Consider the following 17,342-nt stretch of genomic DNA (forward strand, 5'->3'; position numbering starts at 1 on the left):
AGAGCCGCTTTCATTTGGAATGTGCATTAAAGAGCATTTATAAAAATGAAGAAGTATTTTAGAGATTGCACATTATTAAAAAATTTAGAATATTACATAGAGCATTATAATCCCGTCACAGAAATTTAATACTCACATCTGGCTGAATGTCCAGAGTTTGTCCAGTGGAACAACCATCTAATGTTGCGTATTCATTCGCAGGTTGATGCTGAAACGTGGCCAACCTATTCCCTTTTCGCAAAGTGGCGTATACTGCGTCTGTTTCTACTTCTACTGCAGTTATTTGTCTCGTGTTTTCGCCATGGTCAGGGACAACGCTCATACTCAGTTCCTAAGGTGGAAAATATTAAAATTCCATCAGTTATAATTCATTTACAAAAACATCTGGAGAAAAAGATGTTGATGAGACAAAAAAAGAGAAAAAGTTAGAATGGTTTTCCAAAATTTTCTCGCATAAAGTTGTTAATCCTCCAGCCCCACAAAAAGTTACAGACCTTGGGTAAGGCAGAGAACACCTTATATGGTACTTACTGGTTTAGGATAACTAAGAAATATTAACATTTGGCGAGAATTTCGCTAAACCTATCGTGTGACCCTTTGGTGAGTTTTTCGGTGCACGTTAAATCCGTCGGGGCCAAACGCCTTCCCGCTGGTGTGGTGTGGAAGTTTAGAGAGGGTGCAAGCTCAGCTGCCGTCCTTGTCATCTGACCACGGCTCAAAATTGAGCGGTCCGTCCCAAAATAGCCCAAGTGTTGCTTTAAAAAAACGGGGCATTATTATAACTAAACTAAACTTGACGAGGTTTTTTCGCGATTCATCCATGGCATGTGGTTAATAGTATCCGAAAATCGAGTCTGTGCTTTCCAACAAACTTGAAAAAATTTGATACAGAGCTATAATTTTAGTCACAAAATCACATGCCAAATTCAATATATTCAAGTAATTGCGATTTTAAATTATCATATTTACATGCTTCTAAAGGTACAGATAGACAGACATTCAACCGCTCTTTGGTTGAATTCAAATGAAACCTCGAAATTTGATAGATTTCTACGATATAGATTTAAATCTGTGTGCCGAATTTTATCCATCTAGCTCACTTCGTTTTGTATTTATCATATTAACTTATATTCCAACAGGCCTGGAGACAGGCTTCCTCTGAGTAGATTTTGCTGAAAATTTGAATAGAAATTTGCTGACATCGAAAATTTGAAATAAAAATTTGCTGTAAAAGCCAAATACCAATTTCATCCATTTAGCTCATAGCATTTTTGAGTTATCTCTGTCACAGGCGGAAGGATAGACATTTTCCAAAAATGTTCTTTTCGAAGTCAGGAAGGTCTAAAGCAACGAGATTCCCCGAAATCTCGAGTTTGCATTTGCTAACGAAAGTATGCTATTTGCAATGCTTTCTCTTTATTTTTTTATACGAGAAAGAAAACACACAAGTTGGGAATAAATGAACTTTAGTATAGACATAGTTTTGACATTTTCATATTTGACATAGTTTTCAAGTACTGTAACACTGAATTTTAGGAATGAACATAAATTTTTTGAAAAGTTATCTCCGCTAGAAGTGAAATTAATATTATTTTTTTGAAAATTCTAATCATAGGATTGACCAATGGAATAGAAATATACTGAAATATATAAATCTTGAAAACATTATTTGAAAAAGTTTTTAGAAATATAAAAATAAATAAACTTACTTGCTCCTCATAAAGTTTTAATTTCCTAAAAATAGAAAAATGAGTTAGAGGAATGTGTGTCTGCATAAATAAATAAAGCATTTCAAAAAGTATTTCAGGACAGTAATTTTTTCCTCTCCTATAACTAAAAGTAACAATTTTCTGAATAAATACTATTTTAATTCTTTAAACAAATAAAATAATACAGAAAATGTTTCAAAAGTTATAAAAGAAATACTTACTGCTCAGTCCATAAGGGATTTTCTCTGTAAAGAAAATAATAAAGATATGTGTTATTTTTTTTATTCATTTGTGTAATAAGTTATTGATCAACTTAATTCTTGAAAAATACATTGCAATCGTAAATTACTATAGAAACTGAAAAGAAAATCTTTAGAATTCTTAGAATACTTATACAACCGAACACCCCGACACCATTAAACGAAGCTGTTTAGACAAGAATACTTACACAATTGGTTTTTAAAGAACATTAATGTAACGCTAACAGATATCTTAATTTTCTTAAAAGTTAATAATATCAGAGATTTTGAGAGTATACAGAAAAATTTTTTCGCGATATAATGAGAAAGCCAATTAAAAGAAATCTGTTTCAGAAATTTTTTCCCCAATTATTAGTAAAAAAAAAAAAAAAAAAAAAAAAAAAAGAACATGGTGCATGGTGAAATCTGATGATAGAATCGAAAATTATATAAGCTTATGAAAAAAGAAACAGTAGTTAAAAAAGCATAAAGAACATTAATCCTTTAAAATGTTTACCAAATTGAATAACTTTTTCCAGAGATTAATACATATATGATTGTCCAATCTTTTAAAATTTTGTCCTTTAAAATTATATCAGAGAGTTTTCCTTTTCTCAGGACTTCACTTTAAAAGATTTTGATTGGCAATAAATAAATAAATAAATAAGATATAAAGAGTCCTTTTTTGAATCAAAGAAGTTTTGACAAAAAAATCTATAAATAAGAGGGAAACTTGAAAATTAAACAGGAGTACAAACACAATATCACCAACGAATTACTAGAAAACAATAAAAAAAATTTAATTATTTCAGCATTAAAAAATTATTTTGAGAAAGTATTTAGTTGATCATTATATTAACATAATGTAAAAAGTAATCCAATTAAAAAAATTATTTTATAAGAAAATACAGTAACTTACGTCGTGTTTCCATTATCCGTCGTCTTTTCACGAGGTACTATAAAAAAAGAAGAAGAAGATTATTAAGAAAAAGCATCACCCCTCCAAAGTTAAAAAAATAATAATAATTATGGCATCTTAATTCGAACAAACTTTGCTTTAAGAGTGAAAAAAAAATTTGAAGACATTTTTAAAGTTACCAACATTTTTCCCTGAATTTATTGCCAAGTAAATAACTTTTGATTATTTAATAAACATATTTTTTGCATTGAACTCAGTAAAATCTCCATCACTTTCTATACGATTAAATAAATAAAGAAAATACCAAAAAACCTAATTCTCAGCTTCAACTGCTGTTTTGCTTATGCCAATTTTTATTTTATATGAAAGATCATGAAAACTGGATACATTATGAGTGATGGCATACCCCCTTCTCACTGCTCTCTATTTTCAAGGAAAATCGAAAAAACACCGTTTCATTATGCATTTTCTATGGAAGAAAAAGAATTCGACAGAGTGCCCCAGGCACAAGCATCGTACTAATTTAGAAATTGTTTTAGTTCATGTCGATTCTCATGACTTTTAGATCAATCCTTAACGGTCTCTACTCTCTTTCTCTCCGTTTCAGACATATCGCACTGAATAGCAATAGCAAATGAAACCCTCCAACTTCAAATCATTTCATTTTTTAATTTTTGTCGGCATTTAGTTTCGTCTCTTTGACACAAGGGTAACCAATCAGAAAATGCTGTGAATGCGCAATAATAATATAATTTTCAGATCAGTTAGTCATGCTTACAAAATGATGAAAATAATTGGCAAAATCAGTATAATTGTTGAATCATAGACTTGGTCTTTTATTTTGAAATACCGCTCAAAAATTTGTGCTCGGAAAGGAAACGATCCTTTATAAAGTTCCAAAGGTCCATGAGCTCTCATACGAAATAAAAATTAGTGAAATCGGTGCCTTGGTTGGAGTAGACGAATTTTGCCTAGAAGTAATATTATTAAGGTTTCCCTCCAAAAAGGGGTGGGTAAAAGACATTCGACTATTCATGACGTATCTAGATGTCGATAACATTCTTATGAAACAAAAATTGTCAAAATTGATACAAGGGTTAGAGATAAGAAACGGTTCTTTGGATATAATATATAGTTACATTTTAAATATGCAGATGATGAGTGAAAAGCTGATCACCGAAGGCTGCTACTATAATTTAATTATTTTGGTTTGGCGATAAATATACTTACGCAATTATCTGCATGAAGAATTTAATGCATGATTATGATCTACAGCTTAAATGTATTTATTACTCGTTTATTTTGAAGATTGAAAACATATTCTTGTAAAAATCAGTTCAAAATGTTGAACATATTTTTCATTAATATTGAAATTTTCCTAAAATAATTAAATAAAATATTACTTACTGAGTGCTTCATGTATTTTAACAGCATACCTGAAATAATTTTAAAATATATTAAATGTCAAGAATATATATTACAGTAAAATAATAAATGCCAATTCCCCGCTGTATTTTGAATTTTATTCGATGCATATTTATTCGATGAATTTCTTACCACTTCTTTAAGCAGAGACAACAAACGATCATGGTGATGATTCCAACAAATATGACAACTAGCAATGCGATGAGTGCTGCCAAAGCCAAGTCAAATTCTTCGTCCAAAAGATCCACATATGCAGGCTATAAAAAGAATATTGAAAATTTTCTAATCATCCTGTTCAAAAAGGAAGAAAGAAAAACCCATCATTGTTTAATTATTCTTACCACTATTTTATGAATTTTAAATTCTGGTCGTTCGTTGAGGATTTTTGAATTGGAATCGACCGCTTCTAAAACCTGAGGAATCAGCATCATCTCGTCCTGATTATTCACGACGTGTATGTAGAGGTCCGTCCTGGAAGAAAACGAGAACTTTTGTATAACAAGTTGGTAACAAAAGCAAGCGTACAAAGAATTCAATACAACCGAATTTTGTCCCTATAGTTTAATGTCCTGCTAATTCTGCAATAGTAGAAATACGCGGTCTATGCACAACATGCCTAATCTCTATGTTTTTACATGTTGTGTGCTTTATAACTCACCATTTTCTGTTGTGAAACTAATACTTTAATTGCCACCTTCGACTTTGTTCTGATATATCTGCAGATAAGGGAGAGGTTCAAAATATATTCTATTATTATTATTATTATTTATTTTATTTTGAGGTCCAACCATTATATAAAACTATCGCTCATAAATATATAATTGAAAATGTTTCAAATAGAAGATTTAGTTGATCACGAGAGGACAAAGTTCAAAATATCTTATTGTTACAGGAATTCAAATGCAGAAGTGAGTAAGTAGCTTCGTCAAATAAATGGAATGGAAAATTCATAACTATTTTCGACAGCTCATGGATGCCATATTCTTATGTTTTCCTATTAGGAATAATTCAAACTATCATCAACAGAGTGGTAGAGTAGAAAGCTGAATAAAATTGCATTTAGTGCGATTAGATAACAGACTGATGAATTTCGTGCCAATAATATGATTTGATGACTTAATGCTGATGACAACAAGAGACTCCTAAAAGGAAGAAGTAAACATGGTTGATAAAACAGAGATTACTATGCTCAGATAACACAAATCCGTGGAGTGTGGAAAGGCCTTTATACGTTTAGTGGTTTTAACTGTAATCACAAATCCATAACAGGAAACTTTTTTCTCATTGTAATCTTGGGATTAAGTTTATATTTCATAGAAATTAAATAGAACATATTAATATAATAACCTTGTTCATAAAATAATCATGAGCAAGTTCGTTTCATTTTCCTCTTGAAAACAGGCTTCTTCTGCCAAGTATAAAATTTAGTATATGTGTCTAAATATTAATAAATTTGAGTGGATGACTCTGATTTAAAGTTCAGCAGAAATGAGGATATATTTTTTATATTGCTACTAATCAGACAGATTAGTGAACGAGTAATAAGTGTATTCAAAATTTACTTACCATTTCCTGTTAAGTTTTTTCTTTTCGTTCACATGATACCTGATATCATCGATCACAACAACTCCCCTTGTAGCATTCGATAAAATTCTGTACAAAAAGTATAAGAATTAATTAATTTTGTACCAGATTAATTAATGTGATTTAAATAAACTTACAGTTAGCATTCTTTATCCAGAGATGCTAAAATTACTTTGTACAATTCTTAAACTATCTTACCATGATTTTATAGCAAACAATATTTATTTTTCGACGAGGGATTCTTCAAAAACTCATTATTCTAGTTAAATTCATTGAAAATAGGATCATTTTCTCATTTTTTTTCACTATGTAAATATTAGAATGTAGAATTTTCATTTAAAGACATGCAATCAGTAAATCATAATTGAAGAGTTCCATTTTTTTTAAACCGACGTTTAGTACTTGTCTCCCCCCCCCCCCTGCTCAGTTTTTCAGAATTTTAATATTTCTCTCAGAAATATAAAGTGCATATTTCGTTACATGTTATGGAAAGAGTTCAAATTCCCTAGAATTAAGAATAACTGTCAACTAGTATATCAATAAAAAATGCACACTAAAATCTCTTCTGTTTTAACTCAGGTAATTCAGGGATAATTCTCTCTAAAGAGATGATCTAAAGATCAGATAATATCGCTGGACATCGACGTGCAATTGCCGCCTTTGCCGGATATTTTTTCCTCGGAATACCAACATTATATAGACGAACGGCATACAGTTAATAACAGATGTTTTTCTTATTTTCTTATCGAATTCTATTGACTTTTTCGAAGAAGTTTAGAATCATTTTATTATATGCCTGCATGACAATGTAATGCTGAATGCATTTTTGTGATAGATATGAAAAATCGTTTTAAAAATTATAAAAGTATTCGTTCCAGTTATTTCATTGCAGAATGACTCAACTCCTTTAAGGAAACTTACTCGTGAATCATCGCTTTCTTTCGGTTGACTTCTTCAGGTGGTTGTGGTACGATCACTCTTACTAACTGATTCTGTTCGTAGATCCATACCTATACAGAAATATGGAAAACTTTATTTAAAGTAAAATTAAACGTGAACATACTTGATTTAAATCAAACTTGAATCAAATCCAATTTCTATTTTTACCAGTCAGGACTTATTGAATGGATTTAAAATTTTTAATTTAATTTTTAACAAATAAGTTTAAAGTGGGATAATAAATGAATTATAAAACGTTTTCATCAAATTAATTATTGCCATTTGGTTTATGCATTACAGGATCTTCAGGATCTGGGGATGTGTCCAATTGTGAACTGTTTATTTTTGTCTGTGCTTAATTAAGCACGAAATTCAACAAATATAACAAAACTTTTTAAAAATGCTTCTCCCGTCAGTGTAGACGAAACTGGACAAGGAAATCATAAAGAAAGGTAAGTTAGAAAGGTTAGATTAGGTAGCTTGAACCAGAAAATGCCATGACTAAATATGCTCTCTCTCTCATATACTTTTCTTCAAATATCATTGCCCAAATTTTGCTCAAACTCCACAATTTTACTTAGTTATGTAACATAGCCAGGTTTGCTGTTTTTCACTTTTTTCTTCGTGAAATAATTTGTAAACTTTATTTTAATACTTTTACTCTTTACTTTGCGTGCTTTTAAAAAATTCTTTTGCTTGATATATGAGGCAACATAATATACTAACCAAAAATCAAATTTAAAAAAAAAGGAATAAATTTCAAATGACCTCTAGGTGAGAGATGTCCCACCGATTTTGGTAGAGGGGATGGAGGTCATGAGACGGCCCCTGTTAGCTGCAGAGACGAGAGGTTCAAGAACTGTAGGAGAGCAGTGGTTAGAGTAAGGGCTGTTGGTTTTTCGTTATTCGCCATGAATTGAAATGAACTCTGATATTCTATTTTTATTATCCATGCATCTTATCTATGCATACTGTACAAAACTGTATATATACTGCAAATTTACTTCAAATACAGCGGTCTAAGCAATAATCCAATTTTCCATTCTATCATAATAAGACATCACTGACACAATGCTAAGATTAATAAACTCGTAAATATACATCTTTTTTTTAAAATTGAGGAAGAAAAATCTTACTTTAACGATTGCTTTGGCAACTCTGAAAGGCGAAGCGAGTTCTTTGGCTGCAACGTGCAGTTCAAATCGAGCATGGTCATACTGGGCCATTAATTGGGAAGCTGTGATGTGTCCATCTGCTGAAATATTAAAAGGGGAAGGGACTGGTCGAACACTGCCTGGCACTCCTGGCCGGAAAAGACGGATGGCGTCCAGACGATATTCGAATTTTCCATTGTCACCAACGTCCGGATCGGTTGCCGAGACTGCTGCTACCAGGTCACCGACTTGAGTGGAAGTCCTGATGCCTGAAAAAAGATACACGAGAGCAACTTTAATTAAAAATAGTATTTTTTTTTTTTTTACATCTGGGTGTCTAATTATTGAAAAGTTTCTTTTATGTAGAAAATGGAATTGCATCACATTTATTGAAAAGCAGACAATTAAATTACTTCTTTTCGGAGTGGGGGATGAAGTATTAAAAGGTATTGAAGTAAAATACTTTAGAAAAATTCAACATTGCCAAAAAAAAAAAACTATTTATCATAAAACTATTGACAAAATATATACGATTAAAATGAAAATATGTTAATAATTCAAATATTTTCATTAATGATTAAAATTCAATTAATTGATATCATTGGCAGGATTCGCTGTCTTCAATCTACAATAAATTTAGTCAGTCGTTTTAATATTTATGAAGCGTTCATAGCATAAATATGAATAAAATAGAAAAAAAAAATAATATCGCTTCGACTAGGAACTTTCTGCAGTATATTTCTTCTGAAAAGTTTCTCTAATTATCCATTGTATAGAATATTGACCATAAATAACTTTCAATTGAATATATAATTCGCTAAGTTATTCGCGCCAACTTATCGAATGTTGTAGACAGATGGTCAATTTATCCCCCCTTTGAAATTTATTCAACCTTTATTAAATCTTTTTCTGAAGTTAGAAATAAATTTTAAGTAAAAAAAAAAAATTTCAAAAAAAATCTCAATTTCGAAACAAAAAAAAAAAAAACGGTTGAAATCTCAAATTAAAAACCCATTTTCCCCTTCCCTTGGAATTTAAAATCTAGTAAAAGAATGAATGCAAGATTTCATTTACAAAGCATGAACACAAAATATGATAGCAATCTTCAAAAGAAACTAACCAGCAAGATAGGGATCGTTCAGAAACATGGGCGCATTATCATTGACGTCGGCAATGGTGATGCGGACCAGGGCCAAGGATAAGTCCTCTTCTCGGTAGCTTCGAGACGCCGCTGAAAATCCTTGCTCCTCTTCCCTCTGGAAAGGACGTTTTTAGGTTTTGAAAACGAAATTGATTTGTTTTTTGATGTGGTATAAAATTGCTATCAGTATTGATTGATTAGAGGTAGACATCACATTTATTGCAAAATATATCAACATAAAAATAATTTACTTTAAAAAAGTCTGTAAATTGAAGTTCACAGTATGCAAAAAGTTCCAACCAATTGCTTCACAATTAAACGACGGGATTCTCTGTACCGAAGTAGCAGAAATAATTCTTTGAAATTAAATAATTTTCTTTTTAAATGACGAGTTTAATTCATAAAAATTTTAATTATTATTATTCAAAATTGAGTTGTCCTAAATTATTTAGACCATTAAATTAAAATTTAAATGAATTTAAGATTCCACTTTAAAATTCAAACTAACTATTTTCAGATTCAAGAATATTTATTTTACTCGTAATGATACTCTTATAAGCTTTAATTGTATTGTTAAATTGAATTGTTTCGTATTTTTAATGTTCTCGAAAAAAATGGACCTCAAGTGATTAATCTAAATCCTACCATTCGCTTTGCTAAAAAAAGCAAATAATGATATAATTAAAGTGACTTACTTCATAAACTATGTAATCTGGATTACTCGTAGCTTTGACAACGATTTCGAACACTTCCTTCTCCTCTCGATCGAACGTGGAGTTCGATTTTATCAGTCCAGTAGTTTTCTCCACTCGGAATCGACCACCGAAATTCCCATCTGATAAACAGTTAATTATTCATATAAATATTATATGTTTGTAATAAAAATTGAGTTTTTTTTCCGAAAGATAATTAATTACTAAAGTTGGTTATTTTTAACAAAAAGCAGTCACAACAATTCCTGATGCCTGTGACAAAAATATTTAGTTGCATGTTTTTGTTTACATAATTTAGAACGGTAAAAAGTAGTTTGTTTATCCCCTAATACAGGGATTCTTAACCTGTGGCTTGTATCTCTGGGGATTAGGGGTTAGCGATCTCGGTGATGGAGCGAAACATAGAACAGAAAGATAATAGTAATATATTCTTTTTTTAAAAAAAAATCTAGAATTTTGCTTCATAAAATTTGAGTGTGAAGAGAAAGTAGTTTGAGTATGAAAACTTATACGAAATAAAAACAACAACAATAGATTCAGGTGTAATAACTGATTAACAATTGGTTGCTGCCAGTCCGTCCCTCCCATTAATTAGATACTATATAACGCGCAATTATATAGTATTTAAAATCTAAAAATTTGCGAAAGGTGCGCGATTGTCTTTTTACTAGGCGCTACCACATTAGTTTTCCTTTTATTATTTTCTATTAGGGTTATCTAGGAGACCTCCAAAGGCTTTCAAAGTTTCTTGTTTTGTCGTTTTTATTTAATCAGGCGTGAGTAATAGATTGTCAGGATAAATAATTGATAGATATAATCATAAGTACTATAAAAAGTCTTAAATAAAAATTATTGTTGCTATGTATGCATGCATGTATGTATATACAGGGTGATTCTAAATTCTTGGTACAAATTTAGAAGGGTAGTAGAGAACAAGGATATGAATAATATTCAAATGGGAAGTCCAAGTTGCATTCCATTTCTTCAGTTATAAATGCAGGAAGTTTCAATTCAAATGAAACAAGATGTTCTGTTTCTAACTTCTAGATTAGTGGAGATGTTTTAATTAAATTCTCAACAATGTTACTTTTATTTAAAACAATCATATATTGTACAGGAATGCATGAGCACCAGTGACGCAAATCAGAGATGAAAAGAAAGACAAAGCGTTTAATGAGGGCGTCGTTGACAATTGCAATGTTTACACGAACTGTTCAAAATTGCGCTTACCTACAGCGATACATGCTTGACAGCTTCGGTGGAACGACTGCCAGGTATTTCATGCACACGTACAACAGTTACTGACGTTCGAGATCTTCAGCTGACTCAACAGGAGATGTGCCCCTCTCCCCCCAAAATAAAACTTAATGAAAGCTCGATAAATCAGAAGATCGGGCTGGCCAAGGAACTGGTCCACCACTTTACTGTTGAACATTTCATTAAAACATTTTCATCAATGTAATGTAGAAGTTAGAGACAAAACGTCTTGTAACCGCTGAATTGAGACATCCTGTATTTAGGACTAATGAAAAGGTTTGCAATTTTGGTTTTCCTGTACGAATATTATTCGCATTCTTGCTCTCATGAATCATGGCTACATGTCATGATTCATGACTTTAGAATCATATTGTACATTCTATAACTCTTTATTGCATTCTTTTCTCCTCTTTTGAATATTCTCTATATGTAATTCGTTTATGCCTTTTTAATGTTTCACATCTTAACATGTAATGTAAAATGTAATGTGTTTTTCTATTCTTTTTCTGTACCAATATGCGTTTTCAATAGAGAGTTCTTTATAGTTTGGAATGGTCCAATGTCATCAATTGTAGCTTGTTCTTTCGTGTTAGATAGAGTTATTCTTCGGTGGTCCCATCAAGTTTCCCACATGGCCTTTGGCTAGACCGTGGTATCACATTGTATATATATGACTGAATGCCTTTAGATGTCCCACTGTGATTCAAAGAATAAAGAAAGCCATTTTTCCCCAGAAGAAATTCCACAACGCTTTCTGAACAAATGAGCAGAATTCAATCAGATTTTACCTACTTATTTTATAAGACATGAAAGAGAATACAGTCAGCTTTTCAAAATACAGAAATTAATTGAATTCTCAAGTCTTCAGAAGTTAGCACATTGTCTATTCTACATTTTAAACTACTTTACCACATTTTTTAAAAAGTTTTTCTATTATTTTAATACGTTTTGGATATGCTTTTTATTGTCAGACTCAGTTATAGTACTTTACTGTAGATTTTTCCTCGGCTAGTAGCTACTTCAAACTGAGTTGAAGTATATATACATTAAGGATCTTTACACATTGATTAAATATATTAATTGCCGTAAAGGACTGATTTGATAATGCTTAAAACTAAACGTGTCAGACGTTCAAATAAAGATAACATTTCGTATACTTCAGGGTTTGTATAAAATGAAAATTTGCAATACTAATACAGACATATTATAACTTATAGAGAAAATAGCTATCGCGGTTTTCTAAAATTCGTCTGATTCAATGAGTATTTTAAAATAATATTTCATACTATAAAATGGATATTTTTGTATTACAATATTTCATATCAAAGTAGATTTTTTTAAAGGAATTTAATCCCAAGTAACATCGGGTACATCAACTAATATTATTATGCAATGGAATAAAGTGCAACATCAAAAGTAAATCCTACCAATTTTACTTACTTAATTCAAATCATCCGATTCATAAACAAACACAATACTTCAATGTTATAATAAACACTTATCTACCGAGGAAGGGGAGGGAATTTAATAAAAAGGAAGGGCTCAAAAATAGATTAATCAAGGACTATCAGAGTAGAAAAGGTGTGATTTCATAGATTCTTAGGCTTCTATAGATTTTATATTTCATATAAATGAGGATAATCTGTATCAGAAAGAAATCATCATGTTTTCCTTTAAGTAAAAAGAAAAACGAATGAAAATTGAAATATAATGAGCGCATTTAATTTGAAATGATACGCATGAGTTGTAAAATTGTTTTTAACGGAACTTTATATCGTTAAAAGTTTCCATTCAAAACTTGAAAAAGAAAATTTTATTTTAATATTCAAGTGCCTTATCATATTATGAAATGTTACAGACTAAAGCAATTTTGTTTGTATTATTATTTCTTTATGTTTCTTGTTTACTTTTCATTATTATATGAATAAAATTCTTGTTTCTTACCAACTATGTAGTAATAAACTAAAGCATTTTCTCCAACATCTTTATCTGTCGCCAAAACTCTTCCGATTGGAAAGTTTATTGGTAAATTCTCTTCCAGTGTAAACACATATGGATTTGTAATCTATAAATACAACAACAACAACAAAAATAGACTTCATAAAGTTAACAACACTCATTCTTCAACCAATATTTTTAATATCAAATAACAAAAAGTGAATATTTAAACACAGGACGTGATACGAATTTCTAAGTTTACTAAGCATTCAAGGTTAAAAAGAGAAGTTCATAAATTAAGAGTTTTTGAGTTTCATTTAACCAATGTTCAACGACAACAGTTTGATTAGATAAGCAAATTTAAAATTAAATGAGTATAAAAACGTTTTCAGGCTAAACACAATTATTTTTATATTGGTTCTATTTATACTTGGTTCTGCTAATCCACACACTCATAAGATAAATTCATTCGTTTCTTCGAATTAAAATTCTAAACGAAAAAAGTAAAGAATTTTTTCTCATTTTAAAAGCTTACACATCTTGCATTGGGCTGTCAAATAAATGTTGTGTTTCCATTTATGGATATTGGATTTACTTAGAGATGGATATGTTATTCAGGTTATAAGTTGGTGCAAGTTGGAAACTTTGTTTTAAATTTAAGTTAAAATCACTAAATTTCTGAAGAATGAACACAAAATTTGATCAAATTCTTATGTGATACAGAGATTTCATCTCTCAGCTGTGCATTTGCAATTTTCTGTAAATCTAATTTTTAAAATTACAATCAAAATTATATTTAAAAAAATTTATAATTTTTAAAAACATTTTTTTAATGTAATGTCTTATTTGGTACATTACTGGATAATCAAAGTGTAAACAAGACGCTTACCTGTGTGCGAGGAAATTCCGGGCTGTTATCATCCACGTCCACTAGGATGACCGTCAAGAAGCGAAGCGATTCAAAAACAGTCGGAGAACCATTATCACGAGCTGATAACACAAGCTTCAGGAGAAATATCGGGAATTAGAAATAGTTTACTTTTGGCACTGAATTATAATATGGGACTTTTGTACTTATTAAGTACTTTAAATTAAATGACTGTAATATTCAAATAACGTGAGTTAAGATGTTTAAATTTTTCTTGATAATTTTTAATCTAATTCTAAAATATTTAAGAAAATATATTTGAATATTTTTGAACGCGATAAAATATGGAGCTTTCATCGTATTAATAACCAGTGAATTTATTAAACAGAATATGGTTTAATATTTCAATTAAAAATGAATGGATAGAAACATATAATTTTTGGAAAGAAAATACTACGAAGCAAAAAGTAATAAGAAAATTTTCGATAATAGATACAGACTATTAAGGAGTTATTTTTATTTTTTGACCACAATAAAAAACTATATATATATATATATATATATATATATATATATATATATATATATATGTGTGTGTGTGTGTGTGTGTGTGTGTGTGTGTGTGTGTGTGTGTGTGTGCGTGTGTGTGTGTGTGAACGTGTACATGAAATTGGAGTATTATCTGCAAAATGAAACGAGACTCTTTTATTCGTTCGCTTTAAGGATTGAGTGGAATCATAACGAACCAAATGTACAATATATCATTTTTTACAGATTTGTTATTAATATTCAAGCCTTTAATAGATATGAGGAAAGGATTCAAGAAATGTGAAATAAAATATGAACATACACGACGGAAAAACTCAATTACATTTTGAAAATAAACAAGAGACGGTGATTTTTTTCTTCTGCCTTTTGATGAGAGAAAGTATACATTTTATATTTTTACACTTTGTTACAAGAAATCGAAATCAAGCAAATAATCTGTTTTAAATCTAGTTTTCAAACGAACTTCTTTTCTCTACGTTTTTTTTTTTTTTTCGTGCACATCACTTATTCCAAAAAAAATTGCTATTTACCTGGTATTTGGACTTCTCCTCGCGATCCAGGATAGATTTCGTACGTATTTCTCCTGTCACAGTATTGATTCTGAAATGCTCCGTTTCTTCCACGTTGGTGTCGCCCACTTTCAGGTAATACGACACTCGCCCGTTCTCCCCTCGATCCTTGTCTTCTGCGGATACTATGAGTACCAAGAAATCAGGTACGCTTTGGTTCTGAAAGGAAGTGGAATCAGTTTATTTTCTATTAATATTTCTTTACAATAGTGAGAGATTGACTAATGGGTTCAATACTGGCCAAGTTGGGCCAAACTCATGTCAATTTAAAATGCAAAATATCATTCATTATAAACAGTAAGGAAAAGCAAAACCAAAAGACCAAAATGGGAATAGAAGTTAAACATTATGCTTTAAATCAATATGATGAATAGAAGAAAACACGTTAATATGGAAAGGTTTGCCAATTATTACTCTTAAATTTGTGCATTCCCTGTCGAAGTATTTTATTCTCAGTAAACGATATTTAATGTATTCATATATGATATACCGAACAGAGAGGATAGTCTAACATCTTGAATAAAAGATGCGGTATCCGAATGAAGTAAATGCTTGTGAGTAAAATAAGTATGAACTATATGAAGTCTTGCTAACTTGACATTCAGTCTTTGGCCTAGAGACACAATCGTAGACTGAAAGTAGAAGAGAACAGATTGAGGAAGACAATCGTAGACATCAGAGAGAATTAGATGGTTAGACAGAATGCAATTTATTATCAAGCTACAAGTCCCAGGTATGTTGTCAATAAGAAGCGAACATCGCTTTATAGTTCGATCTAAGTCCTGAAAAAGGAACAAAGGTTTCTTCATGAAATGTTCCGTCCTTTTTTTTTCTATGTATAAAACACTTTTTACATAGATTTTTATGATGATTTTTCTGTGTTTTTTATGTGCATTAAATTAACGCCTTTTTTATTATTATGTATTCTTTCTTATTCTATTAAAAAATTAATGATTGGATTAAATCATGAAAGAAAATTCAAATGTATTGTTGCAGCTACGTGGTCAAACATAACGTAACAACAGCGGAATCATGCAGTTAAATGTAACCTATTGTTGTCTTTTTATATACAGCTGCTACAAGCGCAGCGAACTTGGATTGTGTCAATGAGCATGTATTGATTTCATTGTTTTCATGCTTAATGTTCGTAAAATTGAGAAAAGTTCCATTCCTGCTTGACAATGATTCACAAAATGAATATGATAAGATTATGAATAAATAATCTCAGAATTAAATAGAGAAGTCAGATATAATTCTTTGATAAAGAGATTTTAGTCTGCCCATTTTAAATAAATGACATCGGTAGCGCAGCTTGCTTTTAAATGATGTGTGTGTGTACAAAAAGAGAGAGGGAGAGATGATTTTTCATTGGAAATAATTTTGCACCAGAAACACATCGTTTACTGTTTGATATTTCGATGGTAAACATTCACAAGAAATTCAGATTACAAAGAGCGGTTTCGACGATTTGAAAATGATTCTTTCGATGCACGTAACAAAAAGCCTGGCAAACTACACACACAAAAAACAAACCAAGTTATAGATTTAGGGACATTATTTAATGAAGATAATTGAAGACCGGTACACACAACAGTTCGTCAACTGTAACGAAGCATTGAATGATAAATCTCTAAAATATGATGGAAGGCATCGCAAGGTTTTTTCTTAATAAGAAAATGTTCGTCCAAATGCAGCTAGATCAAGAAAAGAAACTTCAGAATCATTTCACTGTTTTCGTTAATCCATCCGCCGTATTCACCAAGTGTTGCTCCTTGAGACTACTATTTCTTCTCTCCTCACAGATGATCTTTTCTGGAGAGAAGTTCAATTATCACGCCGATACCGAAAATAAGATTGATAAGGGATTACATCGTAACAAATAGACTTTATTGTGTGGAATTCGTTTATTGCCCAAAACATGGACAAATGCAGTAGTTTCTGAATCAAAACATTTCTGTAATATACCAGTGTACTTTTTAAATTTCAGATAACAAAGGAAGTCATATGTATACATTCAGTAGAAGCTAAAAATTAGAAGACACAAACAAATAAACAATAGGAATGTGAAGCAATTTCTTTCTAAATCTTGTTAATTTTCTTGTTAATTTCTGTAATAATCATCAATGAATCATTAAAAAAAATCATGCAACTCAACAGGAAAACAGGCATGAGACATTGAAACCGCAGTTTATAAGCCGCCAGGATCATTCTTAATGGATTAACTTTCTGTATTTCGATCAAATTAAACATTTCTATCTTTTACATTATTTTTATTATCAATACTTTTTCCGTGCTGTTCATTTAAATCTTAATTTGGTTTTGTAATATGCACTCCTTG

The 17,342-nt window shown here is 30.6% G+C and overlaps 1 protein-coding gene across 1 annotated transcript in view; it reads right to left on the reverse strand.

Moving 5' to 3' along the window:
* Positions 1-17,342, reverse strand: part of LOC129964146 (cadherin-87A-like) — a 70,661-nt gene that overhangs the window by 3,146 nt on the left and 50,173 nt on the right. The window contains exons 30-44 of the mRNA XM_056078852.1: positions 14,966-15,163; positions 13,908-14,021; positions 13,025-13,145; positions 9,806-9,945; positions 9,090-9,225; positions 7,952-8,238; positions 6,798-6,886; positions 5,859-5,945; positions 4,634-4,763; positions 4,425-4,549; positions 4,275-4,303; positions 2,868-2,904; positions 1,931-1,954; positions 1,710-1,734; positions 137-331 (exon numbers count right to left, since the gene is read on the reverse strand). Coding sequence (XP_055934827.1) covers positions 137-331; positions 1,710-1,734; positions 1,931-1,954; positions 2,868-2,904; positions 4,275-4,303; positions 4,425-4,549; positions 4,634-4,763; positions 5,859-5,945; positions 6,798-6,886; positions 7,952-8,238; positions 9,090-9,225; positions 9,806-9,945; positions 13,025-13,145; positions 13,908-14,021; positions 14,966-15,163 — 1,737 coding nt within the window. The remainder of the gene's footprint in view (positions 1-136; positions 332-1,709; positions 1,735-1,930; positions 1,955-2,867; positions 2,905-4,274; positions 4,304-4,424; positions 4,550-4,633; positions 4,764-5,858; positions 5,946-6,797; positions 6,887-7,951; positions 8,239-9,089; positions 9,226-9,805; positions 9,946-13,024; positions 13,146-13,907; positions 14,022-14,965; positions 15,164-17,342) is intronic.

Source organism: Argiope bruennichi, chromosome 1 (assembly GCF_947563725.1).
Source record: "Argiope bruennichi chromosome 1, qqArgBrue1.1, whole genome shotgun sequence".
In the NCBI taxonomy this organism is placed as follows: Eukaryota; Metazoa; Arthropoda; class Arachnida; order Araneae; family Araneidae; genus Argiope; species Argiope bruennichi.